Raw genomic sequence first — 19,760 nt, 5'->3', positions numbered from 1 at the left:
GACATTAGCCAGGAATGCAGCCATCAGTGTCCGTGGGGGCTCCCCCAGAGCCATGCTATACTTCATCACAGCCAGAAGGGCATTACGGTAAAAGCCATGGTCGGCGGACCTATCTGCAATGCATTCCTAGTGTCGCATCCCATATGATGGAAGGCCTGGTTCGGCAATAAAGAAAAATTCCCCAAGATAGGAGAAGAGAATTCGCCTCGCGGGCAGCTACCAAACAAAGATCAAGAGAGGAGGCTGGGAAGGCTCACAAGCCACCCTCCCAAATTGAGCAATCCTAAGACTCGTTGTCAACGGTTGAGAGTCAGAAGTCCTTTTGGCCCCCTTATCCACCGGTCCAGTAGTAGCAAGACTCAGGCTTTTCTGCCTATGTTTTGGTGGAAAACTGCACTGGTCCATGCAGCCTCCACGGTCCTTCAAGGACTTTTTCTCTTCTGGTGATTCAAAACCATCCTCCACTGCTTTCTCTCCGACCCACCAAATTCCGATCTCCAAAGACAAGAAAGAAGCTCTCTTTCAGTCCAATCTTTCGCCTGGGCTCAAAGTAGGCGATTTGCGCCTCCAATTCAAATATCTTCCCTTTGGAATTTCATCCCAAAACCTTTTTACCAAGGTTTTAGTAACCATCCTAGCTTCCTAGGGAGATCAGGTTCCTACATTTCTTCCAGTTCGAATGACTTATCTACTCAGTCTATTGGCGCTTATGCACGCATCTGGAAGCTTTATTCAACACCCCGAAAAAGCGACACCGCCTTCAATCAGAGAGGATCCCTGAATTTGTACAGGTGGACGAAGCGAACCAGTTGGCATCTATGATCTCCACTTGGGTTTTTTCTGGCACAATGGAGAAAGGGGCATTTTAGACAAACAGTTATCGGGAAAGTCCAGCCTTGGTAGTGGGCATGACCTCCCAACCTCCTAGTTCATGGCTTCCTTGACCCATCTCATGAACCATTCTTGCATCTGAGGCAAGTCATCTGGGATGGGGGGGTGACACATCACCTAGAGAACCAGTTAGTACAAGTAGGATGGCGGCTCAATTCGGAAAGAATCTCCGATATCCTAGAGCTAAGAGTAGCATGGATGGCGCATCTAGTCCCTCTTCTTGGGAGCAAGTCCATGCTGGTTCAGACAGACAAGGCGGCAGTGGCCCATGTTCAAAGCCAAGTCGGGACGCACAGCAGGTCTCTGACCCAGCGAGGTGCCCCAATTGATAAATAGACCGAGAATAATTTGATTAATCTTCAGGCTGCCTATGGCCCAGCCCCAAGATTCAGCTAGCCGTTCGCCTTTTTCAAGACCTTTCAACAGCAACAATGGATGATCACTAGGCCTGCAGATTTTCCGTTGGATATACCAACAAGGGGGTACTCCCCATTTAGATCATAGAACTTCCAAAAGGGATATGTTTTCCCTAATGATTACTCTGAAACTGCCTTTTCTCCAGCTCCTGACGTTGGTGAGGTTCGCTATCCTGGCAGTCACGCTATTCTGGCAAAGAAGACCAATGGATTTCCACTATTAGCCAAATGGCTCGGTACAGTTCCCACACGCGGACAACCTCCTATATCAAGACGACTTCTTTCACCCACGTCCAGGGATCCTGGACATGAAGGCCCGAAGATTGGGCAGAACAGACTGGGTGACCTAATTTGCTCACATGGTTTCACCCAGACATTATTACAGGCAAGAGATTCATCCACCTATGCCATCTACTAATAGGTTTCGAAGGAGGTTCACAGAACTGGAAGAATCCAGCCATTTCAATTCGCTAGGTCCTGGGGGTACAAAAGATTCTACTCTTTCTACAAACTGGTCTGAACTTAGGCTTAGGTCCTAAAGCACTCTGAAAGTTCAGCTTGGAGCCTTGTCAGCTCTGACTGGCGCACACTAGGCACAGAGTCTTCTCGTGGAGCGCTTCCTGAAAACAGTCAAAGATTACGCCCTCGCGGGAGGACCCACACCCCATATGGGTGTCTGACAGTTGTCTTAACAAACCCTTCATTTGCTCCCACTAAAGAGTGTGCATTGGAAGACATTACCTGGGAACCTACCTTGCTGATTGCTATCATGTCAGGGCATAGAGCGTCCGAAACGCAGCCTCTAGGGGCACAGAAATCCTACATCACTTTTTTCCCAGACAGGGTAGTCCTACAGCCTATGCACCGGTATGTCCCTAAAGGGCCTGCAGTCTACCATCTTAGCCAGGAAAGGGTTCTCCCGACCTTCAGAGGAGACCCAATCACCTCAAACTACATGGTTTGGATATAGCCAGATCCCTGGGGCGTTACTTAGAACTAACACAACAGTTTCGCAAGGATCAATGTTCATTCGTTATTCCCAAGGGCAAAAAGAAAGCAATGTCGCCTTCCAAGCTAGTCCAAGGACGTATCGTGCTAGTTGTCTCCCAGCCTAAGTATGCTGAATGCGCTGAATGCTCACGAGGAATCCTCGGCAGCATTTGGGCTGAGGTGTCTCCTGAAACAATTTGCAGGACGGCTAGTTAGTCGTCCTTCATTGCCTTTGGGTCGCACTATAGCCTAGATGCGGCAGTCCTTATCTCCCAAGACTTTGGGAGGAGATTTTGAACTATCAGTTTGGTAAACTCATTTGATTATATTATTACAGTACCCTCCCTGCAAGCGAGTTAATAACCATTGGTATGCTGCCATGGAGGCACCAGGAAAATTGAAAATTTAATACTTACCTTTCCGTAATTTTCCTTTCCTGGTGCCTACCCATGGCAGCATACACCCTCCCTTCTGTAATCCTTAAAGTTCTGAAGACTAGTTACAAGAATACCTGAGGGGGGAAGTAGCTCTTTCTTTTATAGAGTTACGTGGTCCTGTGGGTTGGACGAGGGCGGAGCCACAACCATTGGTATGCTGCCATGGGTAGGCACCAGGAAAGGAAAATTACGGAAAGGTAAGTATTCAATTTTCCATTTTTTGAGAGCGATTCACTGCATATTTTTTGTTTTTTAAATATAAGGCCTACTGTTTGCAGCTTCTTCTTTTGTAGTGTTATTTCCCTCCTGCACTGATGGATCTTCCTGTATAAAGACAATACTTTCAATACTTCCTCAGAATGTAACGATAAAGTAATTATATTAGGTAACATCTAAGGATGTGGCTATAGGTAGCAATTTTTTGTAAAATACATTTGTGCAATCAAATATATTTTTCTGTGAGTCATGGCTTTATTCAGTTTTGCTATTTATAAAAGTCTGTAAAGCATATTACAGTAAATATTTTTGCTAAATAAGCATTACTTCTCCAGCTTCTTTATAGGCTTGATTCACAATCAACTCCTACCCTGTATGCAACCAGCAAGACAAGAGCAGAGCTTCCACTTCCTGAAGGGGCAAGCCATGTGACAATACAACTCTGTGCCACTGGAAAAGGTGGAGATGGGGAACCAGCAGAAGTACACATTCCCAAAGATTTAGGTATTGCCACCTTTGCTTTTTTGTTGTTGTTGTTTTTATGGGGAGAATATACAACTATTTATTAGAAACTATTTGCCAGTATTTCCAATAAAGTAAACAATATGGGGGTTATTTACTAAAGCTAGTGAGGACAAAATTTGTCACAATTCTGCAGAGAAACCAATAAGCTTCCAGGTTTTTTTTGCTAAAGCTTAATTAACCACTTCAGCCCCAGACCATTTGGCTACCAAATGCCCGGGCCACTTTTTGCGATTTGCCACTGCGTCGCTTTAACTGACAATTGCGCGGTCATGTGACGTGGCTCCCAAGCAAGCAGGAGAGTCAGGACGCTCTCTACTTTGCAGATAGAGAAAAGAGCTGTGTGTTAGTGGGCGTCCTGACTCTCCTGCTCGCCCCCTCAAGGGAGGGGTCGAGCATGACACTCCACACCAGGGAGAAAGCCTTGCATTACTGTGTGGAGTTACAGACAGAAGAACAGGAAGTGAGGATTTCTCAGAGGAAATAAGGATATTTAAAAGCAAAATCGAAGGATGAGGTAAGTTACTAAGGTAAAGAAAGCTATTTAGGGAAAGAAATTGTACCTTTACAACCCCTTTAACTATTTGTGTACATGCATAAATCAAAATCCATGCATATTGTGGTGCCTTATGTAGCCAGATTACAAATGTGGTTATTTAAGAAAAATGCTAAATACATACCCTTATGATGATCAAAGAGCTATTCAGCCTTTTTTTTATGGGCTGACAAATGTGTTATGCTGTTGATGAACACAGGCAAACTGTTACCTTCAGGCTGAAGTAGCATCCGCAGTGTCATGAAGAGGGTTATGTTAAAGGGTCACTAAAGGAAACTTTTTTTTTAGCTAAATAGCTTCCTTTACCTTACTGCAGTGCTGGTTTCATGTCTTCATTGTTCGTTTTTGCTTTGAAGTGGCTGTAATTCTGCTGTGATCTCCACACTTCCTGGTTGCCTGTTTCCTTATAACCATCGTACTGGGAGCTTTCTCACGGTGGTCTAAGCTGTCATTACTGTGTGTCTAAAACTCCTCAGAACCAATCAGATTCATTTTAAAAACAAAACACTGCCCTGGATTTGTTGTTTTTGTTCTGTGAGTCTTCCCGACTCACCTCTCACCCGGAACTTCATGTATGTACCTTTAAAACCGAACGTGAAACTAGAGGCACATTATATGATAGATTAAATTCAATTTTTAATCATTTTTAAAAGGAATCAGTTAACTTTTTTGTCTCTATACCCTGTAAACAGTCATTTCAGCCCAAATTTTTTTTTCCTTTAGTGACCCTTTAAGTGTTGGGCAAACGGTTCGGCCCGAGCATGAGTTTGCTGTAAGCTGAACAGGGGAGTGTTCGCCCATCTGTACTTATGTTATCAGTGAAGCCTCTAACCTGCATATGATCACAAAGCCATAGCTGGCATAGTGATCATATATCCACTCTGCTTGGGATCTGATCATTAGTGGTCCCTGCAGTCAGGTCTATGAGCCTGCAAAGCGCAAGCTGTGAGCTCTCAAAGGGAGAATGTTTATTATCTTCCAATACAAATTAAAGCCCAAAATGTTTATCACAATCCCATTCAAACAAACGAAATGCATCAAATATTACACTGTCCTTTCATAATCCATTGTTAGTATAATTCTCTTCCACTGATTAGGTGTAGTGGCTCCAGAGCTTAGTAAAAGAGCAGAAGCTCTGCTGACTTGTATCATCCAATCATGTGCAAGCAAATATCATTTACGCACTAGAGTTCCAGTAGGTAGTGGCACCTTACACATTTTTATGAATGAACAAGGGAGCTGTTAGTGCCATCTGGAGGGAGTGTTGGTCTGTATCGTTGTATGGTCGTGTTATTAAAAAAAAAAAAAAATATATGTGTGTGTATGGTGTTTTGGTTTGAATAATTTTATTAACAGCCAATATGGCACCGATCTTCGTTTATATCACACCACATTTAATTGAGTCAGTAAGTAGGTTTTGTATTACATCTGTGTTTTTTTCATATGAGGATCATTCCTTCTTCATCCAACTGTACCATTTTTGTATTGTGTTCCCAGGGGTCCGTTTTCGTTTTGGACACTTTATCTCACCCAACATATTTTTTAATTTTCCAAACAGTTGTATTAGGTTGTTATAGGTCATCGTTGGTTTTCTGGCATGCTGTGAATGACTTGTTAGCTACACAGTCTGTCAGTGGAGGAAACAACATTGGGCTAGATTCAGATAGCCCAGCGTAATTTATTGCGGGCGTAACGTATCTCCGATACGTTACGCCGCCGTAAATTAGGGCGCAAGTTCCGTATTCATAAAGAACTTGCGCCCTAAGTTACGGCGGCGTAACGTATGTGGGCCGGCGTAAGCCCGCCTAATTCAAATGGGGATGATGTGGGCGTGATTTATTTAAATTATTGTTGACCCTGCGTATTTTACGTTTTTTACGAACGGCGCATGCGCCGTTTGTGAAAGAATCCCAGTGCGCATGCTCGAAATTCCGCCGCAAATCGTCATTGCTTTCGACGTGAATGTAAATTACCTCCAGCCCTATTCGCGAACGACTTACGCAAACGACGTAAAAATTTCAAAATTCAACGCGGGAACGACATCCATACTTAACATTGCGTATGCCTCATAATAGCAGGAGCAACCTTACGCCGAAAAAGCCTAACGTAAACGACGTAACAAAATAGCGCCGGGCGTACGTACGTTTGTGAATCGGCGTATCTAGGTCATTTGCATATTCTACGCCGAAAATGACGGAAGCGCCACCTAGCGGCCAGCGTAAATATGCACCCTAAGATACGACGGTGTAAGAGACTTACGCCAGTCGGATCTTAGGCTAATGTCGGCGTATCATGCTTTCTGAATACAGAAAGAAGATACGCCGGCGCAGCTTTGAATTTACGCGGCGTATCTATACATACGCCGGCGTAAATTCTTGCTGAATCTAGCCCATTATGTGTATCCCTCATATTGTGACATTATGTGCACTTAGTTTGTAAGGATGTCCTGCTGTATATGTCTGACTGTCTTCTTCCCTGTGCTCTCCCACACGGTCATCCAGCAGTTGCATGTTCATGCAATGTATGTGTATATGAGGTTTGAGTAAGCACTGACTTTAGTGTGAAACATGTTGCCTTTTATATTCCTGCCATATTTGTGATGCAATTTTAAATGTAGGCAGGCGGTATACACCCCACAGGGTGTGGTACTTCCCTAAAATTGTGTAAAAAGATACACCTGCCTTTCCATAAGGTGTTTATTTACAGTAATAGATATGTTCTCAGATAAATTCAAACAAAACCACAGTCATAGTAAAAATGGACACAAAAAGGTTGAGCCCTTTTAAAATTGAATTACAGATTCAGCTCAAATCCCATTCTACAAAGGCCAGGGTTACCTGTTACTGGCAATTCTAATCTGCTGTGGAATTTATTGTGGATTATTTTCTGTTGTTAGTTTGGTGTTGAATTCTTTGTAAAGCGCCACTGCTTTATTTACACCCTTTTAAAAATAAATCTTGTTTTTTTTTTTCCCTCAGGCACCAGCATGATGGTAGAGAATTCTGCTTCTACATTCCTGACACAGGCTCAGGTGATCAACTCTGCTGCTGTGTTGCTTCTTTTATGTTTTGCAGTCTGACACATCTCATTTGTAAGACTCTTGATGGAAATTCTGGATGTAAGCAAGAGCCTCTTCTCCTCCATGAAGCTGAAACACAAATATCCTCAACAGCCAGAGGCAGCAATTTTATGTAGATGAGGGTTAAAGATGGGGAATGACGCTTCTGAGATTTGAGTGCCGTCTAGAATAGCAAGTTGTTGGTGACTGCCAAAAGTGCATGTTTTTCAGATTTTAATGTACAAGCCCAGCTTTCTTCTTCTTCACAGATATGAAGAGGCATAAAATCTCTTATCTCTATACTTTTTGGATACTTTGAAGAGTGCTGGAAAACATGACCTGTTGGAGGCCAACAAGGACTAGAACTAAGAAACACCGACCTAGAAGGAAAGCAGTTATTGCACCAGAACTGTTTCATAACAATTAAAGTGCATTTACCTTAGAATGTTTTAGGGGATGGGGGGTGGGGTTGGGTTGGGGCTGGAAGGGGCCAAAGAGCACTTTTTGATGAGACACATTGGGAAGTCATGTCTTATTAAGCCATGTATACATGATTTATAAACTGCAAACATTTTTCTTACCTTTGCTTCTGCTTTGTTTTTGTTCTCTTCAAAGCCTTTATTTATTATACACAAGTGTGTGTTTTTCAATCCAGATATGTAGATACAAATTTTACTTCTATCATAGCAAAAAACAATTACAATCTAAAATTTTAAATCGTGTATATATATATATATATATATATATATATATATATATATATATATTGTGAACTTTGGGGGTTCTTTAGCTCTGCGAGATTAAGTGCGTAAACCGTAACCGTGAACAAAAAGGGTTTTTATTTGTGACCAAACGAAAAACACAACGCTTTCTTCAGCACACAGGGAAAAACATCAAAGAAAAAGTCCTGCTTGTCTCCAGCATAAATTAAAAAGTCTGTTTTCCTATAGCAAAGCAAAACAAAGGCACATACAGTTTAGGCAGAACTTCCAGTCCTTCTCAGCAGTACACAGCTTCTGCAGACGGGTCCACTCCCATACTCCTCCACACCCTCTATCAGCACTTCCTGTCCTTTAAGCTGATTTCCTGGAAGTTCTTAACCCCCTGTGTGCTTGAAAGCCAGGGGTCAGGATAGGAAGCTCTTTCCCTCCCGAACGTCACTTTAGAGCCTCCGAAATTCCGGGCCCCAAATTACATTAAGAAGGACAGAGAGGACAGTAAGCCCGTCCTCTCTGGATCAACTTTTAATTTCCGTGATTTCTCACCCCCTCTGGGTGACCTCCTGAACCCTACACCACTGCCTTAAAGGGACCACACTCCAAAAATTGGCGCAACATAGCGTCCATCCAGGACCCAACCGTGGCGTCCTGTACAATATATATATATATATATATATATATATATAGTTATATTTTATATAACATGTTGGAAGTTGTGTAGCCAAAGCTACATGGGCTTAGAGCCCATAGAGGGAGAGCCAGTAAAGTGCCTTGATGGACAAAATAAAAAATCAGGCCTAAATAATATACAGTATGCTAATATGTTCTAGGAAAATAACAAAATAAGAAATTAGAGAGCATGAAAAGTGTCCAAACACCCTGACAAACTAAAGAACCTGGTCACAAAATAAATTCCAAATTCTAGCTTGAAACAATATATTAACTATAAGGTCAACAATATAATAGTGATTTTAAGTGCTTATATAATGACAACATAAAAAAATAGGTGCAAACAGGTCCAAAGAATGCAGCAATGGTCACTAAAAGATAAGCATTGGTAAGTTCATGCATTAAATGGTTGACAGGAGAGTAGACACCATCACCACGGAACAGATATCGAACTGGTGAAAGATAGAGGTAAGTGCCTACTTACCAGACCACCATGACCATTCATATGAAAAAAGGATCAGGTGGAGCTTTAGTACAGTTGGTGGCCTAAGGTCTTTACTGGTACCTGGATGGGACTGGCCAAGAATGGACTCCAACAGAAGATATTATCATGGATAAAATGAAGAAAAAAAGGGCCATAGTGAAGTTCTGCGATTTATTGTAAAACAGGTTAAAAACAAAAGCCAAATGGCCGCTTACTTGTGCAAGTGAAGAGACCTTGGCACTAAGGAATCAAGCGTATTGCAGCTAGATGTGACGTGGAGCACCAGCTGCACTGTGTCTCACTCTCATGGGTAGGTGTAGCGTGCATTCCACCGCCCCTCTGTGCCAAATCTGGAAGTTGCTGTACGTGGCCAGGAATGCCTCGACATACGTTTCATCTATTGATGTCGTCAGGAAGCCGAAAATTGTTCTAGGCAAGAAGGGGGTTTAAGTGCTCAGTAAGCAAGTGGTTAAGGTCAGGGTTGTCTTATCCAGCAGGCACAGCCCAGCGGCCCCAGGTGCACAACCACCATTGTTGCCTACCCCTGCCTTAGAGCCTTTTCAACCCCTCTTCCTCCCTCAGAGCCCCCTAGATCCCTTTAGTTCAAAGCACCAACTCATTCCCAACTGGAAAATAAGTTTCCTCCGTCCCTTTCATTGTATCAAAAGTGAGACTTCAGGGGTCTCTATTTACACTACTGATATCTTACCAAAAAATGTAAAAGAGTATTTAAAAAAAATAGGTCAAAATCCAACTAAAAGTTCTAATCAGCCTAAAAAGCCCAATATGTAGCATAATTTAACCATACCCACTGTTTTCCACGGCACGTGTAGCATTCTGCAGGTCACCATATTCATTGTTGGGGCCCCAGTGCCTTACTTTGCCTAGGGGCCCATGATGCTATTAAGATAGCACTGGTTAAGGTCTATAAACAACCCAATATTTACAACTGATGCTCCCAATTAATGGATTCATTGCAACGAATTGGCCATCTGTGACTCCCCTAATGGATGATAACAAGCATGTATGGCCCTTTTATTATGCAAAATATTCACCAAGTAGGGTCTAATTATTTTAGAATGATTTATATATATATATATATATATATATATATAAAATATAAATAGCAGTGAGGAAGCAAATTTTAACTCCTATGTGAAAACATTTTGAGAAAGAGGCCCAGCGCAGCATAAAGAGATTTCTTAAAAAAACAAGGGAAACCACATTACCCATAATCACCTACGTATTTTTACATATACAAATCAGATCACATTAACCACCTCATACTGAGGGGAACAATATTAACCTGGAGAACATACATCACATGAATACTGATTGATTTTTATCCTCATTCGTCCTTTTGGGGGAGAACGACTCCATTGTATAAATCAAGAATAATTCTCTCTGTAAAGTTAGGCGAACCAAGTCGCTACCTCACTTGGGAGTATTAACCCCTTTAATAGCTGCAAAGTGTAACTGGGAACAGTTACAGTCCGTCGGACCAGTTTCAGCAGACATGTTCGGTCGTGTGTAGGGCCGACTGGACAATTTTCCGGCCAACCGGACAGGTTTCCAGCGGACAAATGTTTCTTAGCATGCTAAGAAACATGTCCGCTGGAAGCCTGTCGGCCGGACATGTCCGATGGTCAGTACGACTCATCGGACATGTCCGCTGGCCCGAGAACCCGCGCATGACGTCGAAGTGATTCGACGCATGCGTGGAAGCATTGAACTTCCGGGTTCGCCGCGTCATCGCCTCGTCACCGCGTATACTGTCCGCGGGGATTTTGGTTTGATGGTGTGTACAACCATAAGACCAAAATCTGCTAGCAGACATGTCCGATGAAAACGGTCCGCGGACCGTTTTCATCGGACAGGTCCGCTCGTCTGTACGAGGCCTTAAAGATTTTGATCTGTTTAGGAGGGTCCAGTGCATTATGGTTTCTAAGATTTGGTGCCCTTCTGTAAATAGGAGAAGGCCTGTTAGGTATTATGGTTTTCAGGGTTTTGTCTGATTGTAGGATGGGCCAGTGCTTTTTTATTATGGTTTCAAGATCCTTATGTTGTATATTATATCCCGTTAGAAAGGCCATGTCCATAGTCTTTTTCTTCTTTTTAGGTACTTCTACTGTCATAAGTTCTCTGTTCATTTTCTTAACCTTTTATTTAACTACAACCATATCTTTCTTCTAATATTCTTTTTCCACAAATTTATTAATAATGGAGTTTGCCTGGGTTTCAAAATCCTTGGCACTGCTGCAGTTTCTATAAATCCTCATTAACTGTCCCTTTGGGATATTGCTTATCCATTGTTTGTGGCGACAACACTTGGTTGGGATATAACCATTCCTGTCTATTTTCTTGAAGAAAGTTCTAGGGGGAAATCCTCAAAGGAAATCTCTTGATACGCCGCGTAATTTCAAATTTTGCGCGTCGTATCTTTGTTTTGGTATCCACAAAACAAGATACGACGGCATCTCGGCTAGATCCGACAGGCGTACGTCTTAGTACGCCGTTGCATCTAAGCTGCAATTTTTCGGCGGCCGATAGGTGGCGTTTCCGTTGAATTCCGCGTTGAGTATGCAAATTAGCTAGTTACGGCGATCCACGAAAGTACGTCCGGCCGGCGCATTTTTTTACGTCGTTTGCGTTCGGCTTTTTCCGGCGTATAAAGCTGCTATTCTGAGGCGTACTCAATGTTAAGTATGGCCGTCGTTCCCGCGTACAATTTTGAATTTTTTACGTCGTTTGCGTAAGTCGTTCGCGAATAGGAATTTGCATAGAATAAAACTCGCCCCCATTACATCCATTTGAATTCCGCGCCCTTACGCCGCCAGAGATACACTACGCCGCCGTAACTTACGGCGCGAATTCTTTCAGGATTCAAAATAAAATAAATAAGTTACGGTGGCGTAGTGTATCTTAGATACGCTGCGCCCGGCGCAAAGGTACGTGGATCTGCCCCCTGGTGTTAATGTTTCCATTTTCCTTAAACAGTTGTAAATCTAAGTAGTCAAGTAGTCTGTTTATTCCAAATACCTGAAAAAGTAATCCCGTAGGCGTTGTGGTTGATTTCGTCAAAGAAAGATTGTAATTCATCTTCTGTCCCTCGCCAGATGATTAGAATATCATCTATGTACCTCCGGTACATTTTAAGATTTGTCCTTTGGGTACTGTGTATTTGTTCGGCCTCCCAATGATTTAAGAAGATGTTAGCTACACTGGGGGCATATTTAGCCCCCATTGCCACCCCTTTGGTTTGGGTAAAAAATTCCCCTTTATGCCAGAAATAGTTATGACTCATTGCCATCCTCAGGCCTTCTATGATGTACCGTATCTGTTGTTCTTTCATGTTGGTCTGATTACATAGGGCCCATTCAACAGTTTGTATCCCATCCTCTTGGATTATGTTGGTGTACAATGAATTTACATCAATTGTAACCAATATGTCATTTTCCTCCACCTGTACATTTTTCAATTTGTTGATTAATTGTCTGCTATCCTTAAGATACGATTGTCCCTCCTTCACTAATGGTTGTAAAAATCCATCAATATAAGCTCCTAATCTCGAGAATAGCAAGTCGATTCCGCTTATTATTGGTCTTCCCGGTGGATTATTCTGATCCTTATGGATCTTAGGAACATAATATATTACTGGAGTCTTTGCTGCCTCCGGAGTTAGAAATTTGGCTTCTTTTTTGTGAGAATGCCCATGTCTTCTTCTTTCTCAACAAGGGCCTTTAATTTATTTTCATATTCTCTTATTGGATTTGACTTCAGCTTTTTGTATGTATCTGGGACATTCAGAAGTTTAATTTCTAATTCATAATCTTCTTTATTAAGAATTACCAGTCCACCTCCCTTGTCAGCAGGTCTAATAATTATGTTCTTTTTTTTTCTATCTCTTTGATCATCTTCCAGATATTGTTTCGTTTAGATTTATTTACTTTTAAATTTCTAATATCTTCTGCCACCATTTTTCTGAAGACTGTTAAACTTTAATTTTGTTGCATTTTGGGATTAAAGGTAGAATTGTTCCTCAGACTGGAATGTTTATATATGGAAAAACTGCTTCCTTGTTTGCATTCCTTATTTGCAAAATATTTTAATCCCAATATTCTTAATATTCTCATCTTCTTTTTCTTGATGCCCCCTCGTTTTCCTCTTGTCCATTTCCTCTTTCCCATCTCTGTGGTCTGTACGTCTGTTCTCTCCTCTCTTCCTATTTCTTAGCACTCCATTGGAAGCAAACCTATACATTTATATATTTATCTATTTATCTTTACACTTACTGAATAGAAGAAGGGAATGGAGGGGTGTGGGATTATTGCGGTGCCAGCAAATAGAAACCAAAACACAATAGCTATATATAAAAAAAAAAAAAAAAGATTTATTGGTTACAGGAAGATAAAAATTGGTTCAAACATGTAAACAATTCAATTGAAACGTGAGAGCAAGACATAGAGATACAGGCCATTGGTCAGGTCTACCCAACTAGTTTCGCCAATCGTTGGCTTCGTCAGGGTATTTGTGACAAGACCGTCTCAGTGAGTGGCTCTGAAGGGATAGAACAATAATTATTTAACAATTTAATCAAATCCATTACATACAAGTGCATACTTTATTCATCATTTGTAACATATATAGTTTGGCTGGGACATATGGCGAAGCAACAGGAGCCAAGGTACCACACCATAAGGTCCAAAAAAAAAAACAAGCTACCATAATAGAAACCCCCAACATATAGTGCAAGCTAACACTAGAGTCCCTGTAGGGCAGAAAAGAAATGGAGACCTACCCTATGCTCCCCATGCGAACCAGGCAGGAAAACACCTGAAGATAGGTATGGATCCAGGGACCCCCAGCCGTGGCTGTATGAGGACAATGAAGAAAGTTACATTAAGGGGAAGCCCCATACCAATAATCATAAAAGTACTAGATAATCATAATATTCAAAATAATATATAGCATGACACAGGTAATTGGTAAAGACCTACCTAGAAGGACTGGCAAATAAAAGAAAAGATGGAAAATGCAGGAACGCTGGGCTAATTACGATTATAGTGTGTCTAAAAATAAAAAGAGGAAATAGAAATATCAAGCTCAATAAATGTAATAAAAATGTAAGTGAAACACTTATTAATACAAGTATATGCTCAAAAGAGAGCCCTTGTATTAAGAGCTGAAAGATAATGGAAGGGACTTACAAAGTAGTTCCAAATGAGCTGGCTACATAGAAAAGCCCAGGTGTAGGTTCAAGGCAACTGCGGCAAATAGCAAATAAATTGCCCAATTCTACAAGAAAAGAGTTTCAGAATGAACAAAAAATAAATTAATTGGTTAAAGTATCGATATAGAAAGTATAGTGCCAAGGATGACACAGAGTGCGGGAAGGAGCTTACCAAGAGGTCTAAACAAGGTGCATCAGCGTCCCTGCCAACAGCGCTAAGGCTGTGAGGGGGGACGCTTCTTATAGCCCCACTGAGGCGCTAATGAATGGCGTCATCACATGAGAGCGCGCCGGAGAGATAGGCAGCGCGTGCGCGTCAATCGCCTACAGTCCCCATAATGCCCCACGGCCGCGCGATCGCGTCATTCGTAGACGTGCATCCAGGGGTCAACACAAGGCATAGGGGAGGCGGTACGGACGTGCACCCTAAAAGGGGGCGGAGAAAAAAAACAAAGGGACAGGACAAGGAAAGAGGCATATTAGTCCCAGTAACAAGCACAGCCAGCTAAGCAGCTGGGTACAGTGCCCGAGCAGACCACACATTGTCAGCCAAGTTCACAGCTAGAGGTGCAGACCCGCACCAAAACAGGGGATTACCGGATCGATCCCATGGGGAACAAAACCAGGGATATAAGAGGCAAACACCTGGGAACAGGGGTTGATTCAGAACCAACATAAGGGAACAAATTGAAGTCCAACCATCTCCCACTAGCAAGACAGACTTACATTTAGGCAATCGTGCTCCGCCAGATATCCGAGCCAGAAAATAAAATAAATAATGAATCTCTAATAAATGGGAAAAAAAGGCAAAGAGACAAAACATCCATATGTAGCAAACAAAATTTCAATAGTATCTTAACAATGTCAAAAAATAACAAAGCAACAAAAGCATTTATACATATCAGAAAATGTGTTTAATAAACCCCAAATGGTAGGGGCTAGTCAGTATATTGGCCCAGACAATGTATACCCCTAAGATGGAAGGAATGGGGTATATTAGATACCAAAGGACAGTCAATGGTCATGTGGAGAAAGAGAGAAGATGGAAGGTCAATGAGAAGGAGAAATGACCGAACCACATATCTCCCCAAATGGGGACAGCTAGCCAGATGCCGTGAAAAATAAACTTTTATAAAAAGGATTTAAAACTTATATATTCGTTCAAACCAGGGAATTTAATGGCATTGAGTAGATGTATCCATTTGGTTTCCAACTGTAATAAGGTTTGATCAATACCTCCACCTCGAGCATGTAAAGGTACAAGGCGGTTCCAAGGCTGTAAAACTGATGGAATTGACATCAAAGTCATGTAAACATCCTACATGTTTGTTTAGAGCGGTAGTCATCAAGCGTTTATATAGCGGATTAATGTGATCTTTGATGCGTTTCAGGAAGGGCCTTTTAGTCTTGCCAACGTAGAAACAGCCGCATTGGCAGCTAGCTAGATAAACAATACCTATGGATTGACACGTAATCCGAAATTTAGGCTTATGGGTCTTCCCATTTGGTAAAATAGTTACATCATCGTTGCTGATAAAAGGACAGATGTCACAATGTCCACAGGGAAATGTTCCCGTGGAGATGGACAACTGAATATCCTTACGTGCATGATGGTTCGTTACAAGGCTTTCTCTCAAAGAAGGTGCTTGTTTAAAAGTGATTTCCGGGTAGGACTTAACATATTTTTGGATTGTACTGTCAGCCGTGAGCAGGGGCCAGAATTTTTTAAAAATCCCTCTCATTTGCACATGCTGTTTGGAATGTGCCGTATCTTTATTCGGACCATCGACCACTAACCACCCACTTACTGAATAGAATTTGCCAGGCAGGTGCCAACTTCTACTAATTTCTCCATTACATTCATTACCCCACCTAGGTGGGATAAACACGTAGAGGCAGCCACCTTAAAAAAAATTCCTTTAACTATTTCTACATGAACCAGATTTACTAGGTCCTTTTTCTGGTTTATCACTAAATTTTCGCTGCACATATATTTATCACCTTGGTTCTGTTGCGCGGATTCACTTTACATTTCCATATCTAATACTGCTTCTGTGTTCACCTATATGCACCCTGAGTTCTCTGTTTTTGCCACATATCCTAATACTGTTGAAAAAGATTTGATAGGAAATCTCTTACCTATATCTGAGTGTGCAAGAAGGAATGATCCTGCGTTACAAAAGTACACTGGGCACATTGGTCATAAGAATACATGCCACCGATGGTTATTGATAGCTTCTAAGTCATGTGGTATTAGCATTGGGTGTAGCTTGACTCTGGAAATCAGCATGTATCACGGTATTTCTCACTGTCTGTGACCTCTTATGAGCAAATATGGTGGGTTCTCTGAATACCTCCCCAATTTTCAGATCAATAGCCAGAACTCTCAAGTGTTGCCCTAATAACCTGCTGAGGGGATTGCACTGAAGCACCACAGGTATACTTGAGGGTACCCCAACTGACCAAAATTCTCCGAAATAAGAGCCTGGCTTGATTAAAAAATAATGTCGAGGAGATTCAGCGTAACCTAATGAATTAACTGTAAGATAAACTTGCTTTCAACTTCTCCGGATGAAAGCTATCATAATGCAATTATGTATTTAAATCTATAGGCTTTTATAAATCTGTCAAGATTTTACTTTCAGATTGCATAACCAGGACATCAAGAAAGTGAACTGAATAGCAGCACAGTTGTCCAAATAATCCTTAATTGAACAAGCTAAATGGAATCATTGTGACTATCGTCATCAATTTCTTCAAAATGGACCATAGATACGTTTGCATAGCTGGGAGACACATTTGAGCCCATGACAGTGCTGTGGACCTGCTGGAAGAAGTGGTTATCGAAAACAAAGTAACAAAGTAGTTACGGGTAAGAACTATCTCCAGCAGCTGCATGGCAATGTCAATCAGGCAGCAGCGGGATGTAAATCCATCAGTACCCTACCTTTTACCCTCAACCCTTTATCATGCAGTATGGATGTGTACAAACTATTTACGTCCATCCTGCATAATAGGCAACCAGTAGGTAAATTATCCAAATGGTTAACCACTTAAGGACCAGACCAATATGCTGCCTAAAGACCCAAGGTGTTTTTACAGTTCGGGACTGCGTTGCTTTAACAGACAATTGCGCGGTCGTGTGACGTGGCTCCCAAACAAAATTGGCGTCCTTTTTTCCCCACAAATAGAGCTTTCTTTTGGTGGTATTTGATCACATCTGCGGTTTTTAATTTTTGCGCTATAAACAAAAATAGAGCGACAATTTTGAAAAAAATGCAATATTTTTTACTTTTTGCTATAATAAATATCCCCCAAAAACATATATAATTTTTTTTTTCCTCAGTTTAGGCCGATACGTATTCTTCTACCTATTTTTGGTAAAAAAATTGCAATAATCGTTTATCGGTTGGTTTGCGCAAAATTTATAGCGTTTACAAAATAGGGGATAGTTTTATTGCATTTACATTTTTTTTACTACTAATGGCGGCGATCAGCGATTTTTTTCGTGACTGCGACATTATGGCGGACACTTCGGACAATTTTGACACATTTTTGGGACCATTGTCATTTTCACAGCAAAAAATGCATTTAAATTGCATTGTTTATTGTGAAAATGACAGTTGCAGTTTGGGAGTTAAACACAGGGGGCGCTGTAACATTTAGGGTTCACCTAGTGTGTGTTTACAACTGTAGGGGGGGTGTAGCTGTAGGACTGACATCATCGATCGAGTCTCCCTAATAAAAGGGATCACTCGATCGATGCGCCGCCACAGTGAAGCACGGGGAAGCCGTGTTTACATACGGCTCTCCCCGTTCTTCAGCTCCGGGGAGCGATCGTGACGGGGCGGCTATAAACGAATAGCCGCGCTGTCGTCCCGGATCGCTCCCCGAGGGAACCCGAACCGCCGAATGTACCGGGGGGGGGGGGTCCCGATCGGACCCCCGACCCACGTCAAGCAGAGCACGTACAGGTACGTACATGTGCCTGTCCGTGCCATTCTGCTGACGTATATGTACATGAGGAGGTCGGCAAGTGGTTAAGGACCCCTTCACGGCAATATACGTCGGCAGAATGGCACGGCTGGGCACATCCACGTACATGGCTCTTTAAGCCCAGCCGCGGGGTCACGGGCGCGTTCACGCGACCCGGTCTGAAGCTCCGTGACCGCGGGACTCGCGGACCCGATTGCCGCTGGAGTCCCGCAATCGGTCCCCGGAGCTGAAGAACGGGGAGAGCTGTGTGTAAACACAGCTTCCCTATTCTTCACTGTGGCGCTGTCATCGATCGTGTGTTCCCTTTTATAGGGAATCACAATCGATGACGTCACACCTACAGCCACACCCCCCTACAGTTAGAAACACAAATGAGGTCACACATAACCCCTTCAGCGCCCCCTTGTGGTTAACTCCCAAACTGCAATTGTCATTTTCACAGTAAACAATGCATTTTTAATGCATTTTTTGCTGTGAAAATGACAATGGTCCCAAAAAAGTGTCCGCCATAATGTCGCAGTCACGAAAAAAAACGCTGATCGCCGCCATTAGTAGTAAAAACATTTTTTTTTATAAAAATGCAATAAAACTATGCCCTTTTTTGTAAACGCTATACATTTTGCACAAACCAATTGATAAACGCTTATTGCGTTTTTTTTTACCAAAAATAGGTAGAAGAATACGTATCGGCCTAAAACTGAGGAAACATTTTTTTTATATATTTTTGGGGGATATTTATTATAGAAAAATGTAAAAAATATTGATTTTTTTTCAAAATTGTCGCTCTATTTTTGTTTATAGCGCAAAAAAATAAAAACCGCAGAGGTGATCAAATACCACCAAAAGAAAGCTCTATTTGTGGGAAAAAAAAGAACGCCAATTTTGTTTGGGAGCCACATCGCACCTTTAGCTGCCTAAAGGTCCGGGTCTTAAGTGGTTAAATAAATCGGTAGTATTGAGACAAAAAGATTGCAAACCTGCATCTTTGGTCATAATTATTTGTCCCGAAAGATTAATTAGTAATGAATTAATTAGTAATTTGCACGTAAGAAATTTTAAGCCATTTTTTTTTTTCATGAGAAAGATTCCAATTTATATGATTATCTGGACAGTCAAAGTAAGTGCACATTCAAAGCATCCTAAAGAATCTCTCTAGCTCAATGGCGGGTGTACAGGAAGAGCCAGTGGGCCGGATTCAGATACCCGAGTGTATCTGTCCGGCCGGTGTAACGTATCTCCGATATGTTACGCCGCTGTAACTTTGGGCACAAGTTCTGTATTCAGAAAGAACTTGTGCCCTTATTTACGGCAGCGTAAAGTAGGTGTTGCGGTTTAAGGCCGCGTAATTCAAATGGGGATGTTGGGGGCGTTTTTTTATTCAAATTAGGCTTGACCCCGCGTATTTTACATTTTTTTTGAATGGCGCATGCTCGAAAATCCGCCGCAAAACGTCATTGCTTTCGACGTGAACGTAAATTACGTCCAGCCGTATTCGCGAACGATTTACGCAAACGACGTAAACATTTCAAAACTCGGTGCGGGAACGACGGCCATACGTAACATAGGATACGCCGCA

At 42.0% G+C, this 19,760-nt stretch overlaps 1 protein-coding gene across 1 annotated transcript in view; it reads left to right on the top strand.

The window, feature by feature from the left end:
* Positions 1-7,666, top strand: part of CNTN2 (contactin 2) — a 218,135-nt gene extending 210,469 nt beyond the window's left edge. Inside the window, exons 22-23 of the mRNA XM_040337562.1 lie at positions 3,286-3,454; positions 7,007-7,666. Of these exons, the coding sequence (XP_040193496.1) occupies positions 3,286-3,454; positions 7,007-7,107 (270 nt within the window). The 3' untranslated portion in view covers positions 7,108-7,666. The remainder of the gene's footprint in view (positions 1-3,285; positions 3,455-7,006) is intronic.
* The last annotated feature ends 12,094 nt before the right edge of the window (positions 7,667-19,760 follow it).

This window comes from Rana temporaria, chromosome 2 (assembly GCF_905171775.1).
Source record: "Rana temporaria chromosome 2, aRanTem1.1, whole genome shotgun sequence".
NCBI classification, from domain to species: domain Eukaryota; kingdom Metazoa; phylum Chordata; class Amphibia; order Anura; family Ranidae; genus Rana; species Rana temporaria.
The sequence above is the reverse complement of the archived record's forward strand: the minus strand, read 5'-3'. Positions and strand labels throughout refer to the sequence as shown.